General features: G+C 42.5%; 1 protein-coding gene across 6 annotated transcripts in view; it reads left to right on the top strand.

Annotated features, from left to right (window-relative positions):
* Positions 1-21,372, top strand: part of USP48 (ubiquitin specific peptidase 48) — a 91,270-nt gene extending 69,898 nt beyond the window's left edge. For 5 of the 6 annotated variants that reach the window (XM_030328226.1, XM_030328225.1, XM_030328224.1 and 2 more), the window contains 6 exons: positions 5,389-5,493; positions 10,747-10,902; positions 15,715-15,840; positions 17,224-17,272; positions 19,722-19,748; positions 20,825-21,372. In XM_030328226.1, coding sequence (XP_030184086.1) covers positions 5,389-5,493; positions 10,747-10,902; positions 15,715-15,840; positions 17,224-17,272; positions 19,722-19,748; positions 20,825-20,847 — 486 coding nt within the window. In that variant the 3' untranslated portion in view covers positions 20,848-21,372. The remainder of the gene's footprint in view (positions 1-5,388; positions 5,494-10,746; positions 10,903-15,714; positions 15,841-17,223; positions 17,273-19,721; positions 19,749-20,824) is intronic. The other variant, XM_030328223.1, reaches the window with a different exon arrangement.
* The last annotated feature ends 2,174 nt before the right edge of the window (positions 21,373-23,546 follow it).

The raw sequence follows: 23,546 nt of genomic DNA, 5'->3' as shown, positions 1-23,546 counted from the left end.
TAAAAGTTTATCACCACTAAACCAGCCCTGTGAGAAATTAGAGGGACTTCTTTAAGCTGAAAGGAAGGAGACTAATTAGTTATAAGAAAATGTGAAAGTAAAAATCTCAGTGGTAAATATATAGTGAAGGAAGTGGATTAATCACTTGATAGAGCTAGTGTGAAGGTTAAAAGTAGTAGCAATTATAACTATATCTGCAATAATTAAGGGATACAAAAAATAAAAAGATGTAGAAAATTGTATTAAAAACATAAAACACAGGGGCGCCTGGGTGGCGCAGTCGGTTAAGCGTCCGACTTCAGCCAGGTCACGATCTCGCGGTCCGTGAGTTCGAGCCCCGCGTCAGGCTCTGGGCTGATGGCTCAGAGCCTGGAGCCTGTTTCCGATTCTGTGTCTCCCTCTCTCTCTGCCCCTCCCCCATTCATGCTCTGTCTCTCTCTGTCCCAAAAATAAATAAACGTTGGAAGAAAAAGAAAAAAAAAAAAAACATAAAACATTGGGGGTGTTAAAAAACAGTTTTAGAATATGATTAAATTTAAGTTGCTGTATACCAGTATATTTTAAGTGTGACTCTTGTGTTAACCACAAAGCAAAAACCTATTGTAGATACACAAAACATAATGAGAAAAGAATCAAAGCATAGCACTAAACAAAGTCATCAGTGGACAGAAGAGGTGAGGAGGAGAAGAGAGGAACTAGAAAACAACAAATTGGCAATAAGTAAATGCCTATTAATAGTTAATTAAATGTAAATGGACTAAATTCCCCAATGAAAAGACACAGAGTAGCTGAAGGGACACAAAAAACAAGGCCTATCAGCCACTTATATGTTGCCTATAAGAGACTCATCTCAGATGTAAGGATACACAGAGACTGAACGTGAAGGGGTAGGAAAAGCTCTTTCGTGCAAATGGAAACCAAAAGAAGGCTATTTGTATCAGAGAAAATAGATTTTAAAACAAAGAGTGTAGTAAGACAAAGATGGTGATTACATAAGGATAAGTCAATCCAACAAGAACATAACATATATAACATTTGCAAATATGTACCCAACATAGTACCTAAGTATGTAAGGCAGATGTTAACAGAGCTAAAGGAGAAGTTGACAGCAATGCATTGACAGTGGGACATCAATGAATACATCATCTAGACAAAAAAATCAATAAAGAAACATGGGCTTAAATGACCTGTAAGACCACATGAACTTAATAGATATATATGTCTATAGATAGATAGATATATGTAGAACACTCCATCCAACAACAGGAGAATGCACTGTCTCCTCAAATGGACATAGACCATTCTCCAGCATAGGTCATATGTTGTGCCACAAAATAAGTCAATAAATTGAAGAAGACGGAAATCATTATCAGGCATCTATTCCAATCACAATGGTATGAAACTGGAAATCAATTACAAGAAAACTAGAGAACTTTCAAGAAGTAGATGTATTTCTGGAAACATAATTTTCCAAGACTGAATCATGAAATAACAAACAAAAGTCCAGGACCTGATAGCTTCATTAGTGAATTCTACCAAAGAAAGATTTAATACCTGTCCTTCTTAAATTCTTCCAAAAAGTAGAAGATGAGAGAATGCTCTCAGTTTTCAAGGCCAGCAAGGATACCACATAAAAAGAAGATTAGAGGCAAGTATCTCTTGTGAACATTGGTGTGGAAACCCTCAACAAAATATTAACAAACCAAATTTCACAGTATGTTAAAAGGAACCTACCCTGTGATCAAGTGGGGTTTATTCTAGGGAAGCAAGGATGATTCATCTGCAAATCAGTCAACATGAAATACCTCATTAATGAAAAGAAGGATAAAATAATATCATCTCAATGAATGCAGAAAAGCACTTGACAGAGTGTATTATCCATTTATAAGAAAAACTCAATAAAGCGGATAGAGTTGGATCATACTTCAACTTGATAGAGGTCATGTATGACCAGCCCACAGCCAACATTATCATCGATAGTAAAAAGGTAAAAGCTTTTCCCTTTAGATCAGGAACAAGGATGTCAATTGTCACCAATTTTATTCAACATAGTATTTGAAATCCTCGCAAGAGCAGTTAGGCAGGAAAGAGAAATAAAAACATGTCCAAACTGTAAAGGAAGAAGTAAACTATCACTCTTGACACATGACATGATTTTATATGTGGAAAACCCTAAAGGCTTCATCAAATAACTGTTAGAACTTACAAACAAATTTAATTATATTGCAAGGTACAAAATCAATATATAATAAAATCAGTTGATTCCAGGGCTATGAGTTCAAGCCTCATGTTGGGCGTAGAGCTTACTTAAAATCAGTTGCATTTTTATACATCTAGCAACAAACTATCAGAAATTAAAGAAACCATCCCATTTACACTTCCATGAAAAGGAAAATAGAAATAAATTTAACCAATTGGGTAAATGATCTGTGCACTGAAAACTGTAAGATTGATGAAGTTGAAGAAGACACAAAATGAAGGCTATTCCTTGGTAATGAATTGGAAGAATTAGTATCGTCAAAATAATGACATTACTCAAAGCCATCTACAGGTTGAGCGGAACCCCTATCAAAATTGAAATGGCATTTTTCCCAGAAGTAAAAACCAAGCAATCCTAAGATTTGTATGGAACCGCAGAACATTTTCAATAGCCCAAGCAGTCTTGAGAAAGAAAAAAGCTGGAGGCAGCCCTCTTTGTGATTTCAATCTATATTACAAAACTACAATTACCTTGGGTCTCCTGCGTGGCTCAGTCAGTTAAGCGTCTGCCTCTTGACTTCGGCTCAGATCATGGTCTCCGGGTTTGAGCCCTGCTTCAGGCTCTGGGCTGACAGCATGAAGCCTGCTTGGGATTCTCTCCCTCTCTCCCTGTCTCCCCCTCCCTCTCTCTCCCCCTCTCTCCCCCTCCCCCCCACTTGGGCTCTTGCTCTCTTCTCTCAAAAATGATAAATCCGTAAATTAAAAAAAAAAAAAAATGGGTGAAGGAGCACATGGGTGGCTCAGTCAGTTAAGCATCATGGTTTGTGAGTTTGAGCCCCCTGTCAGGCTCTGTGTGGACAGCTTGGGGTGGGGGTGGGCTGAAGCCTGCTTGGGATTCTGTACCTCCCTCTCTCTCTCTGCCCCACCCCACTCACACTCTGTCTCTCTCTTTCTCTCAAAAATGAATGAATGTTAAAAAAAAAATTAAAAATAATTTAAAAAATTTTTAAATGGTTGAAGAATGAGTGCAGTGGGTGAAGGGAATCAAGAGATCCAAACCTCTGGTTATGAAATAATGAAGTCATGGTTACCTAGAGTGTATAATGTATATAGTGTAACTGTAGTCAATGTTATATTGGAGATTTGTAATTTGCCAAGAAAGCAAATCTCAAACATATGATGGCAAAGGGAACCAGCGTTCTTGGACATTTCGCAATGTAATAAAAGTAATATAGTGTTGGGGCGCCTGGGTGGCTCAGTCGGTTAAGCGTCCGACTTCAGCTCAGGTCACGATCTCACGGTCCGTGAGTTCGAGCCCCGCGTGAGGCTCTGGGCTGATGGCTCAGAGCCTGGAGCCTGTTTCCGATTCTGTGTCTCCCTCTCTCTCTGCCCCTCCCCCGTTCATGCTCTGTCTCTCTCTGTCCCAAAAATAAATAAACGCTGAAAAAAAAAAAGTAATATAGTGTTGTATATCAATCATTTCAATTTAAAAAAAGATCTAGAACCCACAAATTAATAAGATGATAACGCAGGAACGAGTGTTTTTGAAGAAAATCGAGCAAGGTAAAGGGGGAAATGGCAGGAGGTGGAGTTGGCGGTGTTAGATGGGAAATGGATGGGACACCCATCTTGGTGGAGCACAGAGATCCAGCCTGTGAAGGGAGCTTCAGGCAGAGGGTAAGCCTGATGTGCTTAAGCTGCAGAGTGAGTCATGTGTAGAGATTACTGTAGCGATAGAAACATTCTGTGTCGGTGCCGTATGTTTGATATGGTAGCCACTATTCACATGTGACTGTGGCGGCTGTGGAACTGAATTTTTAATACATTTATATTTAGAGAGCCACATGCAGCCAGCCAGTGGCTACCATAGTGGACAGGATGGGTCTAAAGTGAGGTTTCCTCTATTAATGTATAGTGGTATGGAGTGGGGGAGCAAATCCTATCACATTTTATAGTTCATACCAGGGATTTGGGATTTCATTCCAGGTATAGATGTAAGCTACTGGAGAGTTGTAAGCAAGGTCATAGTGTGATATGATTTGTGCTTTAAAAAGGTTGCCATGGCCATGGTCTTTGGAATTCGCAAGGGCAGAACAGGAATAAGGAGGGTCCGTTTAGAGCCTCTTGCATTTATCTCTAAGAGAATGAAGTAGACAGATTGAGGTGTGTTTTGGGAACAGGAGTGTGAAAACTTGCTGTGCATTGGATTTGGAACATTTTTATTATATTAGGGATAGCTCTTAGGTAGATCCTGACCCAGATCTCTGTGCATGTCATTAAGTTGATTGCAGGATTGCTGGAATTAAAGATGAAACTACTTTTTATTTGATGATAGCTACCAAACACATTGTTTTAGGAGGATAAATTTACAAATTAAGCTCTTTAGTTCTTGGGTTCTCCTTTACAAGTTGAACTAAGGCCTTTATTTCCTCATTTTGCTGAGAAAATGAAGTTAATGAGGGTAAATGTCTCTGTGTTCGTGCCTGTTAGTCTCTGTATACAATTGTATCTACAATAGTATCCATTTGGGGCGCCTGGGTGGCTCAGTGGGTTAAGCATCTGACTTAGGTTCACGTCAAGATCTCACCGTTCCTGAGTTTCAGCCTCTTAAAGGGTTTGGATCAGTCAGGGCGTAATCTGTTTGGGATTTTTTTCTCTCTGCTCCTCCCCCATGCTCTCTCTTTCAAAATAAATACATTAGAAAAAATGGTATCCAGTTTATCTAAAGCTTTATTGTTTGTTTGGAGTTTCACAACAGTATTTCACAATACAGAGGAGCACTTGCCCTTCCATCCTTCCCTCTCTCAGTTGTAAGGAATATTGTCTGAGTGGTTTGACAGTCCCTGTGCTAGGGTCCAGGATAAGCTTAGAGCCTCTTTGAACTTCTGCAAAATCACATCATTGTAAAAGCCCGATAGTAGTAACTCTTGCAGATACTGCTTACTTACATTTATGATGAGCACATTATACAGAAGAGAGTAAGTCCTAGGATACAAACTAATATGTTAAAAGAGCACAAGAAACTTGAGTCTTGATCCTCTGCTTGGTCTGTTATCCCACTGCTGATAAAGCCCCCACACCATCCAAGGCTTGCCCTGCAAGGTTCTGACCATCTCTCTTTCTCTCTCTCTCTCTCCCTCCCTTCTCTTCTCTCCCTCCCTCTCTCTCTCTTTCTGTGTTTGCATTCAGGTGATGAAGGATTCAGTTCCGGAGCTGAATGTGAGTAGTTCTGAAACAGAGGAGGATAAGGAAGAAGCTAAACCAGATGGAGAAAAAGATCCTGATTTTAATCAAGTACGTGTTGAAGCTGCTTTTCATTGTCCCACCTTCGGCTTTTCTGAAAGCAGCCTCTCCCTGCCCCTGGACATATGTCTGTACCCCGCGTGGGACGTTGGTTTCTTGGCCTCCTTTTTTGCCCTCTTTTCCTCACTTTTGGTGGCACACAGTAGTGGCCCTGATTTCTCTCAAAATCCCATGAACTGCATTATTCCAGAATTAATGTATTTGTTGCTATTAAGTAACATAGGCTAAGATATAATGATCAAATCGTTAGCTGGAAAAGAAGACTAAAACGAGACACATATCTTGGTGTGTTGCTTAATCATCGAATCTTTAAGTATGAAAAAATTAACTCCATTTCCCTCATTACAAACAAAATCAACCATGGTCTTAGTAATTGAATTTATAGAAGAGATTTCTGGGTTTCTAATTAAGGTGTTAGTAAAATGACCAGATCAGCGTTAGTCTTTCTTATTTCCTTGTGACGAATTTAATGTTTTTCTTTTAAAGTTTCCTGTTTTGTGTGTATTCTGTTATAATGTTCTATCCTGCTTATATTCTGCATGTTCATAGTGACATTGGAGAAAAGGGTATTAGGAACGGGGAATAACTTGGGAATATGGTTGATATAAGGTGTAGATAAGTTTCAGCTTCCCAAAAAGTCAAGACTACTGAGTTCCAGGGTATTCTACAGATACCTTAAATTCATGGAATTTCTCCTTAATTACAATTAGTTGTATCAGCTGAGATATTTTTATTTGTTTATTTTTTGCTGCTAAAATAGAGTAGCCAAACTATGTTTAACCTTCTCCCTAAAGGAATACAAGTGTTAGACTCTCCATCAGCTACATCTGTTAACAGAGTAGAACTATCTGGACACACTGATACTTAACTTCATTTTCACCATACGAAAGTCAGAAAAGCCCTGTTGGCTGGAATTTTGGTCTCTTGCAGTGAATGTTACTTGTAGTTTTCCACCCGGCACGGAGAGAGATCCACATTTTCCCCTCCTTGTTCCCGCTCCTGAAATGCTGTCAATACCTGTCAGAGAACGGTACCGGGAACTTGGGTCCCACCCTGCTCACCTCGGTTAGCCATTCTGTGAGGCCAGTTTGTGTTTCATTCGGTCCACATCAGAGGGCCCCTTGCTTCAGAAGGAGCCAGACCCATACATTTTACAGGAATGCCGATTTGTTTTGTTTTGTTTTGACGGGACATTGTAAATACCGTGCTTATTTGTATCTTTGTCGATGTAGGTCTTCTGTTTCTTGGGATGGCTTTTGAGATTATCTCTTGATTGGAGTTTGCAGACCTATCTTTGTGGTTAACTCCTAACCGTGTTTGTCATCAACTCTTCTCATGTCCCCATCGCCTCGTAGAATCCATCTTGCAAATCCCACACCCACAAACTAGTTTGTTTGCTCACTTTAGTTGATACATTAAAATTGCATGCTTGTGGAGGGCAGTGAACATCTCGATCCAGACTTAGGACTCTAGTTTCTTTCATTGCTTGGCTGGCAATACTACATCGTTTTAATGATTGTCTCTTGGAAGTGTGGTTTTCTAATCAGTTGGGAATCTCTTCTTTCCCAAATCTGTTGTCGCTGACTCATTTTCTGAATAAAGAGATAAACTTTGTCAATTAGTTTGTAAAGATAGATATGTAAGTTCATATTGTCTTTAGTTTCTGTTATTTCAAGCTTTGCTCTTCAGCCTGAGTTAATTTCGAAATCTCTTTACATTTTCAAGTGATTTAGAATTTTGGGAAGCCAACGTTTCTGAATGTCTAGTTTTATTCATTGTGGTTATAACCACAGCACTTTCTAAAGAGTGGATGTGGAATTACTCTTCTTAGTTGTGGATGACAGCGGATTTCGTATTTACAAATACGACAGAGAATGCTGGGAAACATCACTTTTTACGCTATAATTTTTTTTTATGTATACATTATAATTTTCTTCTGTCTTCCCTCTCCTTGTTTGGATATTGTCATACTCTAGAATGTTTTAAATATTTTTGACCCTCAAAAAAATGTAGCCTTCCTTTTGAAAAGAGGAGATGGTCCCAGAAGAATGGCAAGCTTTTTCAGACCTTCAGGGTCCTCAGACATTTTCTTTGTAATGTATTACAGTTCAGTACAGATAGCTTCTGTAATTACGGTTTTAAATCCCTGTAATAGGAAATGATGCATCTCTACTTGTCCTTAATGGGGAGCAACAAATCCTCTTTTTTCCCTCTCTAAGCTAGATCAACCCAGTCCCTTTGACTTTGACCTTTTCTACAGTTCAGGTTAATAATGCACCCAGTGTCAGATACCGCTTAGGTAATTGAAAGCCATCTAAAACCAGTGGGCTGGTTTTTGTCACATAGTTGGATTTAGATTGTTTTTTCTTTCTTTTTTTTTTTTTTTTTTTTGAAAAAATAATTCTGGGAAAAGCTTTTGGACCCATTTAAAATCAGAACCATTAAAAAATATATCTTGCCTAATGCCGAGGGATTTGTAATTTGGTTGTGTTTTGTATTTCTAAAGTAAAATTGGATACGTTGTAGATATTTTTATCCTTCCTAATTTGGAGAATTTAGGTCCACCTTCATCTTTCCTTTCTGCGGATGAGATTAAGGAAAATGTTTCATCAACTTTTAAGTTATTATCTTTCAATGTTTTTATTTATTTTGAGAGAGAGCATGTGCACACATGAGCAGGGGAGGGCAGAGGGAAAGAGAGACAGAGACCCAAGCAGCTTCCGCACCGTCAGCACAGAGCCCCAGACGCAGGGCTCGATCTCCGCAACCGTGAGATCATGACTTGAGCCAAAGTCAAGAGTCAGATGCTTAGCCGACTGAGACATCCAGGTGCTCCTCTTTTTCCTTAACTCCACTTGCCACATAACTTAAAAAAAAAAAAAATGTTTTCTAGTGTTCATTTATTTTTGAGAGCCACAGAGCGTGTGTAGGGGAGGGGCAGAGACAGAAGGAGACGCAGAATCGGAAGCAGGCTCCAGGCTCTGAACTGTCAGCACAGAGCCCACCGCAGGGCTTGAACCCACGAACTGTGAGATCCTGACCTGAGCCAAAGTCAGACACTTAACCAACCAGGCGTCCCCCACATAACTTGTTAACGAATGTTAGAACCACCTGTGTATCTCTGTAGCCTCAGGGCTAGAGCGAAACCTGGCTTTGCGTGGAGCCCAGCCAGCAGGTGTCACCCTGAGCCAGTGCTCTTGTCTGCTTGCGTCCCGATCCTTGTCTGCTTTGTAAATCCCTGGATCTCTGTTAGTAATGAGCATGTGGCATCTGTGTCCATAATGGCCCCTGATCCACTCTGCTCATGCGCAGCTAACACTCAGTGACAACTGCAGAAACCAGAGCCAGGGCCTGGGGCTTACCTCATCCACATTTAATTAAAGCAGGGGAAAACTGTCGGAGGAATCTTGTGCCTCTCACTCCTTGGCCTGGTTAACAGAAGACTGTTGACTCTTAGCCTCCTTATGAAGTGTTTATGGGGGTGTCGTAGAAAGACATTTGGCTCTTCTCTCTCATTTTTTTCTTAAGACTGGCGCATTAGGAATTCTGGATCCATATATATGTATGTATGTATGCCTGCATATTTTGCCCAACTATCTTTCGGTAAATAGTATCTGTCATGCGTTTTCACCCCTAAATACTTAAATCAGGGGTGCCTGGTTGGCTCAGTTTGTTGAGCATCTGACTCTTGATTTCAGCTCAGGCCATAATCCCAGGGTTATGTGATTGAGCCCTGGGTCAGGCTCCATGCAGAGCATGGAGCCTATTTGTGATTCATATTCATATTCTCTCTCTCTCTCTCTCTCTCTCTCTCTCTCTCTCTCTCTCTCTCTCCCCCCCCCTCCCTCTCCCTCCCTACCCCCACCCTCCCCTGCTCCCTTGCTCTCTCTAAAATTTAAAAATACATACATACTTAAAGCAGCATATAAGTAAGGTAGTGTCCTATTGCCCATACTCAGAATTTTCCAGGTATCCCAAAGATGTAAAATAGTATTTCCTCCTCCAAGCAACCATCAGGGTGTACATTGTATCATAGCTAGAAGGCCAGTCCTACCGCCTTACCCCCTTTCTTTTCTTCTTTGACCTTTAATGTCGTGTAGATTGTCCCTGATCCTTGATCCAGCTGATGGCCCCCATACATTATTGATTTCAGTTTGTTTCTCTGGTCTCTGTAATTTTTGTACATTGGAAATTGGCTCTCAATGTTTGATTAGATTCAGGTCTAAAATTTTTCGGGGCGCCTGGGTGGCGCAGTCGGTTAAGCGTCCGACTTCAGCCAGGTCACGATCTTGCGGTCCGTGAGTTCGAGCCCCGCGTCAGGCTCTGGGCTGATGGCTCAGAGCCTGGAGCCTGTTTCCGATTCTGTGTCTCTCTCTCTCTCTGCCCCTCCCCCGTTCATGCTCTGTCTCTCTCTGTCCCAAAAAATAAATAAACGTTGAAAAAAAAATTTTTTTTAATTTTTCACAAAGATCTTTCACAGACAGAGCTCTTTCTTGATCCCATCACGAGGCACAGTGTGTCCCGTTTTTAAATTTTTTTTTTTTCAACGTTTATTTATTTTTGGGACAGAGAGAGAGCATGAACGGGGGAGGGGCAGAGAGAGAGGGAGACACAGAATCGGAAACAGGCTCCAGGCTCTGAGCCATCAGCCCAGAGCCCGACGCGGGGCTCGAACTCACGGACCGCGAGATTGTGACCTGGCTGAAGTCGGACGCTTAACCGACTGTGCCACCCAGGCGCCCCGTGTGTCCCGTTTTTAGTCAAACCAAGTTGATGTCTTTATTAATACTGTCTTTTCTTTTGAACGTTCTCAGCTGTTTATACTTAGCTTCCTCGCCTTCTCAAAAGAAATCGTGTAATACAAACATTACGATTCAGGTTGTTTCTGGATTAAATTTAGTAATCTTAACGTTTTTTAGTTTATCACGTGTGTTTTTCTGAGTGAAGGTTCAAACATACCATTTTGCTTTTAAATGTTCTTATTGTAATTTTTTGAAGAAAACAAAAACAAAAACCTGCTGCTTACGTGCAGTTACTGGTATATCTCACACATCCTCTTTTCCAATTTTATGTGAGCCTACTAAGTAAGGATCTGGTGAGTTTCTACTCATTGTTGACACTGAATTTCAAATGGTTAAGGGACCAGTGAGTAAATTGCTTTTGTCTATCTGATGAACTTTATGAGCATGGGTCACACAGAGTGGATCATCTCAGTGCTTTGTTTGTTCTGGATTTTTATTCTAGAGCAATGGAGGGACGAAGCGGCAAAAGATAACCCATCAGAATTACATAGCCTATCAAAAGCAAGTCATTCGGCGCAGTATGCGACATAGAAAAGTCCGTGGTGAGAAAGCACTTCTTGTTTCTGCTAATCAGACACTAAAAGAATTGAAAATTCAGGTGAGGAAAATACAATGTTGGTTTAGAAGGGACCTTCCTGCGTTCCTGCTTTGCCCTGTGTTTATGTATGTCTGTTTTCTTTCAGGGTCGATCCTCCTGGTATTAATCCGTTGAGAGGGGGGTTTCTTTTGATTTCAGAATAACGCCTGAATAAATTGAATAATTGAATAATATATTCATTAAATTGAATAATAAATTTCAATAAATTGAAATAACTCTTTTAAAAAGTTTTCAAAATAGCCAAGGTTTGAAAAAAAAAAAAAAAGTTTTAAAAATAGCCGAGATCTGGTGCACCTGGCTCGCTCAGTTGGTGGAACATGGTAACTCTTGATCTCGGGCCATGAGTTCAAGCCCCCGTGTTGGGCGTAGAGATTACTTAAAAATAAGTTAAAATTTTTAAGAAGCCACACAAAATAGCCAAGAATCTTTCTTTCTGTGAAGGTGAAAGTGGTTTGGATTCTGAAACCGTGGGCAAGTTCTGAGTAGCTTATGGGAAACACTGAGAGCCCTGTAATGTGCCGAACGCGGAGGTTGTTCAGGGGTAATTGTTCCCTCACTTTACTGTGCTGTATGTTTTCCTTTGACCACTTAATAAGTATTTGAGCCGGTTACCAGGATCTGCTGTGAAACTTAAGGGGAAATAAAAGGCAGCTACTGCATCGTTCATTCACTTGGGTGAGCCTGGAATTTTTTTACCACAATATTTTTGGTGTCAGATAAGTCTACTTGATAGAATTTTAAAGTTACCTCTCTTTATAGAGTGATGTTTTCCAAATGGGTTTTTAAAGATTTGTTTTAGATTGTTTTCCTCTCCGTCTCACTCCCTCGTGCCCCCCTCCCAAAAGCAAGCATTGTTGAGTGAATGCAGCGTAGGCATTTTGAAAATCCTAGATGATTTTGTTATTTCTTCGTATCAATACTAAAATACTGTAAATGAGTGGTATGTCCCAAAATCTAGGCAAGAGGCTCTGATAAGTTCAAGATGCCCGTGAAAAAAAAGAAAAAAAAGAAATCTGGCCCCTAATCGGTTTCAGACACTGATATATATCCAGAAAGTCGACCAAATTTCCCTCTTTGCTGCTTTCATGTGGCATAGTTTACTGGTTCTGCATTTTTTCTTGCTGCTGATATTTATCATTGTAATTGAGGCAAAAATACAGGCTTCCTTTGAGGGTGTTATATGTTCCAGATTGTCCTGGGAACAGTATTTCCCTTAGTTGAACCCATGGCTCTGAAAATAAACGTGTTGGCATAATATCTTTACTCTGTTATTGTACCTTTTACATCTGAGAAAGCCTGTTTCTGTCACCGGCTTTTTGCCTGTCAGTGGTAAACCTCGAACATTCAAAACCTTTAAATTACAAAAAGAGCCCCTGTGGATAAAGACATTTAAAAAGCCTGTGCTGCTTTTATTATGGACTACCATTTTTGAAGAACAAATCAAAAGTCAGCAGAAATAACCTCTGTTTAGGAACATGTTACCTGCACGGAGGAGCTGTTAGAAGCCAGCAGCAGTTCAGATGAAACCCCCAACGTGCTCTTCTCCGGTGGGTCCTTTGCAGTGTCCTTCCTCCCCCACCCGGGCTTTGAAGCCGCCGTGATCCAGAGTCAAAGGAAAGGGCAGTGAAATGTAATTTCCCCTTGCTGCTCAGTGGTGGTAGCTTTGAAAGCCTCCACTAGATGTGACCTTTTGCCTGGCAGCCTGGCCAGCATTGGGGTTTGTGGTGGGCACGAGTGTGGCCCTCAGTTAGTGGTGGTGGGTGTTTTGTTTTGTTTTTAAAGTCTGCAATGCCTCTTTTACGTTCGATGGAGCCTTTCCTCATGGAGAGAGTACATTTCCAAGTTAATAGGATGGCATCATTTGTAAAAGTGTAAATGTTTTATTCTAGACATCCGCATTTAGTGTGGCTTAAAACCTTAAGAAGTTTGTCTTGCCTGATGATTAATTCAGCCACCTCTGATACCGTAAAGTAAATGGAATTACAGTTGGTTCATCTCCCTTTGCAGAAGATGTTCGGTGTTCGGTTGTGTTATTTCATTTTCCCGCAGACACGTTTTGAGCAGTCGCGCTGCCTGCCTTAGTAAGGAGGAAACGGTGGTGCCGAGGATGGATGGCTGCCAGGTGAAGCCATCGCCCCTGCGTTTCCTTTAGGCCACACACCCTTGCGTCGTAGCAAGGAGCGCAGGGTGGCTTCCCCTTAGGACAGGGTTTGTTCCCCTTAGGACAGCATATACGCTCCATAGATTAGGGATGCTGCACCTATTTAATATATGTTATATTTTAATGTTTATTCATTTTTGAGAGACAGCACAAATAGGGAAGGGGCAGAGAGAGAGATGGAGACACAGAATCCAAAGCAGGCTCCGGGCTCTGAGCTGTCAGCACAGAGCCTGACGCAGGGCTCAAACTCAAGAGCTGCGAGATCATGACCTGAGCTGAGACGCCTGAGCCACCGAGCTACCCAGGCATCCTGCACCTATATACTATTAAATTAAACTCAGGCATTTTTACGGCTTGTGCATTATTGTGCCAAAGGCCTCCGTGCCCTTGATTGGCTTATTCCCTTCTTCTGAAGTAGAGTGTGCTCTTTTCACTAGCAAACACTTGCTCATCTTTCATGGCACCTCCTACAAACCTGCCTTGGCCTCCAGCTGTAGAACCGACTCTTCTTGTCCTCCATGCTCCCCAGATCTGACATGCACCTCCTGCCACCAGCCCCGCCATGTTCTGCCCTCACTCTCTGAACGCCTCCCATGTGGGGTTCCTCACTCAATGTTTGTTATTTCCCCGCACTGAACGAAGCATTTGACTCATGGTGGCTTCTTCATAAAAGCTTCATTCGTTGTTAAGTGTCCTTGGCCATGTGCTCAATACATAAAGTCCTGAGCATCCACCCCTCAGTGAGGGTGCTCGTGTCTGGATGTGTTTGCTTTGTCCAACCTCACGGGGCTGGTGCAGAGTTGCTCAGTATTCTGGGATACCAGCAGGCGTTCCTACAGTCGAGCAGCTGTAATGTTGCCCACATTAAGTTCGTAATGGACACTTCCATTGTAACTCTGCTTTCTTCCTCCCGATTCCTCTTCGGTAACCTGGTTACCTCTGCCTGATTCCTATGTGCCGGGCTGGCTTCGGTAGAAGTGACCTATTCGTACTTCTTACAAGAAATAGGCTTATTGATTTAAAGGCAGTTGATTGATGATGTCAGTGCATGTTAGCCACAGAACCATCTGTGTTGTCTTTTTTTTTTTTGTTTATTTGAGGGAGAGAGAGGGAGACAGAAAGAAGCCCAAGCAGGCTCCACGTTGGCAATGCAGAGCCCGACACGGGGCTCAGACTGACCAACCATGAGATCGTGACCTGAGCCTAAGTCGAGAGTTGGATGCTTAACCGACTGAGCCACTCAGGCACCTCACAGCCACCTGTTTCTCAGAAGCTTGTGTCCTTTTGAGAAGTCCAGTTAAGATTCAGGCCTAACATGGAGGAGGCCCGTGTTGTTATCCTTGTTCCTAATTTTCTGTATGCCATAATTAAAATCACTTTTCCAGTCACAGTTTTCTTGTCTTGGAAAGCTCTTGGGCCCTATTATACACACGATTGTCTCGGGGCTTCTTCATCTTTCCAGATTCATAGAGTAGAGTAGCGTGCATGTGAAGGTTAGGATGGTTTTCCCTTACCATCGTTGATACTGGTAATAAACATACATATAATAAAACATTCACTTGAGTATGTAAGTAAGCTATGAAGCATAATAAAACGGATACTCTTGAATGCACCCTCCAAGTTACAAATTAGAACATATCATTGAAGGTGCCCATGTGCTCCTGTCCAAGGCCAAAACTTCTTACCTGCCCACTGGTAATTACTACCCAGAAATAAAAAAAAAAAAAAAAAAAAAAAAAAAAAAAAGAAGAAGACATTTTTGTGAATTTGAAAAAATGTTTAAGTATTATGCATAGTAGTCTTTCTGAACTTATTTAATGTTTTAATTTTTTTTTTTTTTTTTTAAATTTTAGAGCGAAAGTTGGGGATGCACACAGGGCGTGGGGGGAGAATCCCAGGCAGGCTCCACGCTCTGCACAGAGCCTGATGTGGGGCTTCATCTCACAACCCTGGTTATCATGACCTGAGCTGAAATCGAGAGTCAGACATTCAACTAACTGAGCCATCCAGGGGCCTCTGAATGTACTTAATTTTTTAATAATTGGCTAGAATTATGAAGGGGTCCCTTCCCTTAAGAAATTCATATTTTGGTTCCTAGAGGCAAGACTATCTAAGAATATACAGCAGTCCCAAGGGTGAATTATGTAGTCCAGGCTTGCTAAAGAAATTAGGACAGAAGGACGAATCCAGATGGCCTGCTGGTTAATTTAAAGATGGTCTTAGGAAAGAATTTTGACTTGACTGTTAAAAAGACGGGTGACCTGGGCATGAGGCGAGTGACTGTCACGTCCTGGCTGAGGCCTTAAAACCAGAGGAGCTACCGGCCTGGTCCACCTGCTCCTTTGATTTCCCCACACCCCCTCTCTCGGGGAGGCGGCAATGCGCAGAACAAAAGGGTCCGTGGGTATAATTGTTCTCTACCAGGCTTCCTAAGGATGTTCTCAGATAGGCTAGGACTCTAGTCTTCGTAGGAGTGGAGCCCGTGGGCTGATTGCAAGGAGTAATATCTTTTGTACTCTGAGGACTTTTGTTTGTTTGTTTGTTTGTTTGTTTGTTTGTTTGTTTAAAGTATCCATGTATTCATTTATTCCAGTAGGGTGTAAGTCTCAGTATTATTTGCCTCATACACGCTTTCTTTTATATTGGCACAGATCATGCACGCGTTTTCAGTTGCTCCTTTTGACCAGAATCTGTCGATTGATGGAAAGATTTTAAGTGATGACTGTGCCACCCTCGGCACGCTTGGCGTCATTCCCGAATCTGTGATTTTGTTAAAGGTAGGTAACGGCTCCTTACGTAAGAAATTCTAGAAAACTTTGATGACCTGTCCCCCACAAGCGACAGTGGTGAAGATCGCCTCTGGTCCTCGGGAGGCTGTGCCAGTAAGCGACTGGCCTCCAGACGCTCCCACTCTGGCTCAGCTGCACAAGACTGAGTGGAGATCAGAACGTCGCTGGTTCTTGTGGGGTTTTCATCATTTTTGTTAAAAATAATATAGATTTAAGCCTCCACCCAGACTTCTGGATCAGCAGAATTACTTAACCATACTTGTATTAAACCATCCCCTCATTTCCTCTTGGCTCAAAAGTACCAGCCACTCAAGCAGGGAGGCAAATGTAACACATGAGGCTCGGCCACGATGGTCTAAATGCTTCTGGTTGACTTGGGATTTTTGTCCAGGGCATGGAAATTGGCTTCAGGTACAGTAGATAGGAGAGGTGGAAAGTGTTTTGCAAAGGCAGGGTCCTGAAGAGTCCTTGAACTGCCTCATTAGCCCAGTTCTGTCCTTACCCTCCTCTAACGGGTGGGTTTTGTCCCTTCCCTTTGCCTCTTTGGTTTCTTAGTGGCCAGAATCATCCCCACTGTGGCAAACAACCACTGCGTCACCCGGTAGAGTATTTGTATTCGTTCACTATTTTGAACTGTGAGACACATGCTTGTATCTGGAGCCTCAGTCCTGGTGAGATACAGTTGGGCCCTGGAAATGAAGGAGCAGGCCCATAATACCCACTCCTCCACGCACTCCTACCGCCTGCCCATTCCCTGTTTCCTTTTTGCTTTTCTTTCAACTGTAGGTTCTGTGGAATTATTCTGAAAACCTAGAATTGCCGAGCCCTTGAGGACCCTAGGTCTAAAACCCTTGAAATGGCCCATGTTATCAGAGGACTTGTACCTTGGACGATCAGCTAGAGTCTATGCTAGCCATCAGCCTCAGGGCTGGCTTCTGTCCTGAAAGGGGAATGGGCGATTTCTTCCTGCTGCCGAGGAGGAACAAAAATGTCTTTCTCAGCTAACTTATTTTTTGGAGGACCAGTCTGACCTGGTTTCTACCAGCTCCCTGTCACCGTCACCACTGGCATCCTAACTCACATTCATTCATTTTGTGCTTAGTAACCGCAGGGGAATAGATGTCCACATCGGAAGGTGTTTTTAAGAGCAGTTAACCAGTGTCACATGTAATGTATGGTTTGGGGGTGATGAGTGTAGACCCATCATTGTAGGCGGGGACATCCTTTGTTAGTCCTGGACATGGCCGCCTCTCTATACCGGACAGCGCTTGTATCTGTGTCCTGTAGCAAAACACCGGTCGACACGTGGACCCGCCTTCCCTGTGGTGAGGATGTGCCCTGGTTTTCACTTGTCTTCGTTGGTTTTTCTAGGCCGATGAACCGATTGCAGATTATGCTGCAATGGATGATGTCATGCAAGGTAAAGACACATTTGTTTTAGGAATTTAAGTTGCTAGAAGGAGAGGTGATTACACCTGGTGAAGTTTCCATCTAACAGTGCTTTTACTTTTCACTTTGAAAAAGTTTTACGTGTTGTTAGGGTGGAATCTTACATTCTTTCTCCTGGAAGATCATAGAGAAGGGCGGGTGCAAAAATGGGGCAAATGGAAAGCTGAGAACAGAGTAGTAATGATTTAGCTGAGCTGAGGAAACCGAAACACAGGTAAGCCTGGCAATAGAAAAGGTCAACCAGAAGCAAAGTTAATTCTGATTGTAGAGCCTCAGACAGATGCACAGGAGACCCCAGGCATTTTCGACAGTGGGAGTGAGGTCAGAGCCTGAGAAGAGGAAACTACGTAAGAAGCAGTAAGACAGCGCAAGCCCCTCCTCTGGATCCTTCCCCACCGGAACGTCACGTGAGCAATGAGGATGTGTTTCTCAGCTCTTTGAAGGCGAGAATGAGGCTGTTACATGGCAGACAGGGAGAACACCCCTGTCTTTGTTCAGATGCTGGCAGCTGCCTCTGCCTCCTACACAGGAGCGATGAGCTAAATCGCACTCGGGACACTGGCCAATTCAAAAAATCACCTACAGATAGGTATTTTTTTTAAGTGCTTCATCTCCCAGTAACCCTTCAGTGAGGCCCACCAGTGTCCACTGACCAGTCCTCATACTTCACTAGGGATAAATGGGCACCTCCAGACCAGACAGTGGAGGAGTGAGGGTCTGGAACGAAACGGTGTCCATGAAGAGCCTCAAGAAAGGAAGCTAAATGAAGCAGTCCATGCAGGAAGCAGAAGAAAGCTCAAAAATTAACTATAAATAATACAGAGAGACCATATAGCTAGGGACTATATAAGAGAAACGTTGAGAGGACAGAAAGGGTTTCATGAAAATCTAGAATGATCGTACCAAGGATCCGATGCAGTAAGTGAAATTCTAGAGACTCGTGAATCTAAAAGCATCCAGAGATACGGGAGGAAAACAGATCCCCTTCATAGGATAAAGAGTCAGAAAGACCAGTGGATGGAGCTGTGCCCACAGGATTCTGAGGAAAAGTGAGTTCTGATCCAGAATTCCACAACTAGACAGATTTTGTTCTTCCCTCACATTTGAGGCCCCCAAATATTTCTCTCTCAAATATCGTTTGCCAATACACTGTGGACGGGTGTGTTCTTCGTAAACAAGAGTGCAAGTCAAGAACGAAGTCGGTGGTGGAACCAAAACCTAGGGATCCAACAGAGGAAGACAGCCCTAGAAGACGGGAAACCCCAGAAGAGAAGCCCTGCGATCAGCGGCGAGCACCCCCCAGGCCAGATCGGAGCAGGGAACACAGCTCCGGCAGAGCGTGTCCACGGGGAAGAGTGGAAGTGATGGAGGGCTGTCTTGAGGTTTACAGGCCTTCCAGCGTCTGTATGCAGCAATTACCGCCCCCAGAAAGGTAAAGTCATACCAGACAGGAAGTATGACCAAGGTGCACTGAGGGATTCAACCGTGAGCACTTGTTAACGGAGTGAAAGGTGACGTGAACACTGGACACTGACTTGACTGGCTTCACAACAAAAAAATACCACGTCAGGCGGGGACTTGGGTTAGGGGGCAGGTGGTAGACCAACTAAATCTTTAGTGTTCATTGAGGAAGTTGTTAGATATTATTTATCTAATGTTACGAAATAATAATACAGTTGACCTTGAACAACATGGGTCTGAACTGTGCCAGGTCCACTCCCACATGGGCATTTTTAAATACGTGTATGTGCAGCACCATAAGTGTATTTTCTCTGCTTTATGATTTTCTTAATATTTTTTCTCTAGCTTACTTGATAGTAAGAATGCAGTGTATAATGCATATAACATACAAAATATGTGTCGAGTGACTGTTTTGGGTGAAGCTGTCAACAGAAAGCCGTTAGTAGTTTTGGGGAGAGTGCAGAGCTCTGTGTAGATTTTCAGTCATGCTGTGGGTCAGTGCCCCTAACCCCTAGTTGTTTAAGGGTCAACCGAATCAGCCTATCATCTGGAAATAGAGACCAGGAGAAAAGGCTACATGAGTCTGAAGGGGTTGCTTCTCGAGTGTGGGAATGGAGGGAAGGTGAGAGAGACACAGCATCTCTCCAAGGGCATCTGTCCCACGGTTTTCTCCAGGCCCCCCCCGGAGTCCTGCAAAACTTGGCTCTAGCTACAGCCATTGTTCTACTGTATTTGATTTGTGTGTTGCTTTGATAAAAGTAAAAACAAAGAGAAGGATCATCATCTGATTATTCTCACCCAAAATTTCAAAGGTAATCGTTATGGGTGAGTAAAGTAATTAGAAGTTATTTATAAACTTTTTTTTGTCTTTAGGCATTGCAGTAATTTAGGCATTCTTGTCTGTCACGACAGTGTTTTCATTCTGGAATTCTTTTTTCTCTCTCTCTCTTTTTTTCTAGTGTGTATGCCAGAAGAAGGGTTCAAAGGTAAGTTACATTTGTCATGTTTTGTTCATGAATGTCAGAGTCATACTGTAATTTTCTCTTAAAGCGAAGGCTGTAATTTGATTTTAAAATTTAATCCAATATAGTCTCATGACTGAAATTAATTTTAGTTAAATGCATTTTTTATTCGGGCTTCTTCATTATCTTTTTCAGCACTCGGGCCTCAGCTACGGCCTGTGTGTTCAAAGTCTGTGGTGCCAGATGTCCATTTTGCTTTCTCTTTCTCATTTGGAGGGGCGGGTGGGTGGGGAGGTTGGGGGGTTAGCTGACGGCATTTATATTTACCTTTCCCCGTTCCTCCTCTCAGTCCCACCTTGGAGCAAAACATTTCGTGTGTAACTGATGAGAATTAGAGGGAAGGAATTTGCTGAATTATATCCAGTTCAGTGAAAAGGTTTCATTCATCCATTTAGAATTCAGGCCTTTCTTGGATTACGACTTTGGATGGAGACACAGCGGTGTCTTGCCACATCATGGCCGCTATTAGTTGTGTATACCGGTAGTATTCATTAATTCATCAAATACAGATCTTTGATATTTACAGATTGAGCCCTTGCCCTTCTGATTCCTTTTGGCCTACTCCAGAGGTCTGTGGCAGCTTGTGATTTTTTTTTTTTTTTTTTTGCCTCGGAGTGAGTTTAATCAAACACCAGGGGTCCTTTGCTGAAACAAATAAGTGAGCAAAGCCACTGGCCTTAGTAAAGCCTTTCTGTCAATGCAGCTTTGTTGTCTACACGTTACTACACAAAGAAGTGGTCAAAACAAAACAAAGCAAAAAATGTCTTTATGAGAAATGGCCATCAAATGAAAGCATCAATAAAATGTGATTAACTTGTGCGAAGATCCCGCGTAGGAAACACATGGCTTTCAACTGAAACGTGGTTTAGCGGAAAGCCTGGAGTCTGCTGCTCTGTTCTTACCCTTCACCATCCAGGGGCTGCTGTGCTCACTCATTAAATTGGATACTCCCTGGTGATGATGCGTTCTTGGCAAATGGAATACCTGAACTCTTCATTTTCAGTTCACAGCTCTACCTCCACATGTGTTTCTTTTCCCAGGTACTGGTCTACTTGGACATTAATCTTTTGGACACTTGCTGACTTCTGAGAAATGACCAGAAGGGAAGAGAGACGTTTGACATATGTTAGGGCATTAACGAAACGATGGATTTAAGAATTAAACCATTCTGTGACTCTTCCAAAAGGCAGAAAACTATTCTGAAGTGACTGTCCCAAATGCCTTATGTCAAATAAAGCAGATTGCACTGACGGACATCAGACTTGAAGGAAATGTTTCAAATTTTATATTTAAGAGAGGGTGGCGGGCGGGCGGGGCAAGTAAAGACGGAACCGGTTTAGTAGCAGTAACAGTAAATCATGTTTACATATGAGATTTATAGTCACGGGAGGGAATAAAGTTCTGTTATATTTCCCTGCTCGCACTTCATACCAGATGCATTGGTCCATAAAGGATTTGTATCACAGTAGATGGGACAACATTCTGCTCTGAACTAAAAAGTAATTCTTTAGAGACATAACCTGCTTACCAATACCTGTCTTTGATTCATATTTTACTTTGAATAAAGCATGAAAGTGAAGAAACTTGCCTTAATTGTGGAAAAGTGTCTTCGGATTGTCCTCCTCTGTGTCGGCTCCCACACTACCCGCTGCCCCCTGGTCTCTCTTAGTGTCGGGTCAGGGAGGAGGCACCTCCGTGTCTCCTGCAGTGAGCGAGGGATTGGGTCTCAGTTTTGGCTTCAGTGCCCTGGCTTTCGTGCACACAGAAAGGATGGCAAATGTTTGTTACCTGTGATAGCACCTTCCTCCAATCTTGCCGTCATTCAGAATTTGGGAAATCAAGTACTTCTTGCACTTTAGAAAACTCTGACCACACCCTATCAGAAGAGTAAAGTACCATTTGGATAACGCAAGGTTTTTATAGAAATGTGTTCTTTCCGTTCTCCAAGTCTACTGTTTGTTTCTTGGATCTCGCTTCTCTTTTTGAAAGCATTCTTCCTGAAATGCCCAGAAAGGGCATTTAGATCATTTTGTTTAAACAAGACAAAAAAACCATATGGATGGGATGTGTCGTTTCATCCATTTCCGGATTACTGTTATTAACTCATAACCAAAACAACATTCTTAAGAATATTGAGGGGTTTTAAAATGGGACTTAAGACAAGTTGGTTTCGCTGTTTTCTGTTGAGTTGTGTATGTGCATGTTCGGGGCCAAGATGCTGACTCCTGCGTGTCTCTCGCAAACACTTTTCGAGGCTTCGGTTCATGACAGGTACCCCCCCCCCTTTGTTTTACCCACAAAAATTTAAACTCAGATAATGGATGAGGGAGGCAGGTTTCAATTTGAGGACCAGCAACCTTGGCAGAGCCCTTTTGAATAGCTCTTTTTATCAGAATAATATGGCTCTTTGGTCAAATTATAACTTCTTATTTTTCCCGTTTGCTATGTCTCCAGTCTGTGCCCCCTGTGCCCTGACCAGTGCTACTCAGTGTTGGCCATGCACCCACCAGCAGCAGTGGGAGGCTGTATTAGAAATGCAGGAGGGTTAAGCATCCGACTTCGGCTCAGGTCATGATCTCACGGTTCGTGGGTTTGAACCCCCCACCTCGGGCTCTGTGCTGACAGCCCGGAGCCCGCTTCAGACTCTGTGTCTCCCTCTCTCTTTGCCCCTCCCCTGCTCACACTCTCTCTCCCTCTCTCAAAAATAAATAAGACATTTAAAAATTTAAAATAAAGAAATGCGGTGGCAGGGGGCACCTGGCTGGCCCCATCGGAAGAGCCTGAGACTCTTGATCTCAGGTTATGGGTTGGAGCCCCACGTGGGATGTAGAGATTACTTAAATATTAAAAGAAAAATGCAGGAGCCCAGGCCCCAGACACATGAGATCCGCATCCACAGGACGCTCCAGCGCTTTCAGAGTTTGAGAAGCCTCTGGCTGAGACCTCTTTGCTACGCTCACTGCTTCGCATGGGGAAAGCAGGTACACAGTAGATAAACTCAAACCCAATTCTTTGTCTCTATTTACAAATATGTAGAGACCAGTGGTCTTCTGGGCTGGGACCACACTGAAGCACAGAGACTCTCCGTCAGGTTTTTTTTTATCCCATGCATGTGTGTTTTTTATCAGAGCAGTCCTCTGTAGAGGGTATTAGGAAGCCTGAGACTTTCCCCCTTATGTTTCTGACCACTCCTTAATCCCACACTAACGTGACTACATCCCGTGATGGTACAAATTGTTGACGTTACCTGAAGTGCAGGTTGCCATTTGGCCGTCTTCATTTCCTGGGGAAATCTGTGTATTAATGAGCTTTGTTGTTTAGAATTACTCTTAATTTTCTGCCAAATTAAAAAGAGATGCGTGTCCCCTGACTTCCATGAAGTCATAATCCGGAGTGAGTATTTTTTGGTTACTTTAAATCTCCAGTTAGTGGTCTGTGTGGTCACGGACTTATTGATCAGACCCTGGTTAATATTTGAAGCTGATGTTGGTATTGAGTAACCTGTTTCAAATACCCGAGGCATGATTTATCTCTGTCTAAACAAACTGCCGAAATGAAATGAGCATTAAAGCCTGTCTTTCCTGTTACTGAGGCCTGGAGGAGCAGCCCATCCTTTCTCTTTGGCATTTTAATGTTTTATTTGCTCAGTGTTACAGGGGACTGTGAACAGAGTTCAGTCCGATGCAAAACCAGCATTTTCATTTGAGAAGATTCTCACCCCTTTGCCAGTGCCCTGTGTCTCACACCCCACCTCCAAGGTGC

Source organism: Lynx canadensis, chromosome C1 (assembly GCF_007474595.2).
Source record: "Lynx canadensis isolate LIC74 chromosome C1, mLynCan4.pri.v2, whole genome shotgun sequence".
Classification (NCBI taxonomy): domain Eukaryota; kingdom Metazoa; phylum Chordata; class Mammalia; order Carnivora; family Felidae; genus Lynx; species Lynx canadensis.
This window is presented reverse-complemented; position numbering and strand designations above follow the sequence as displayed.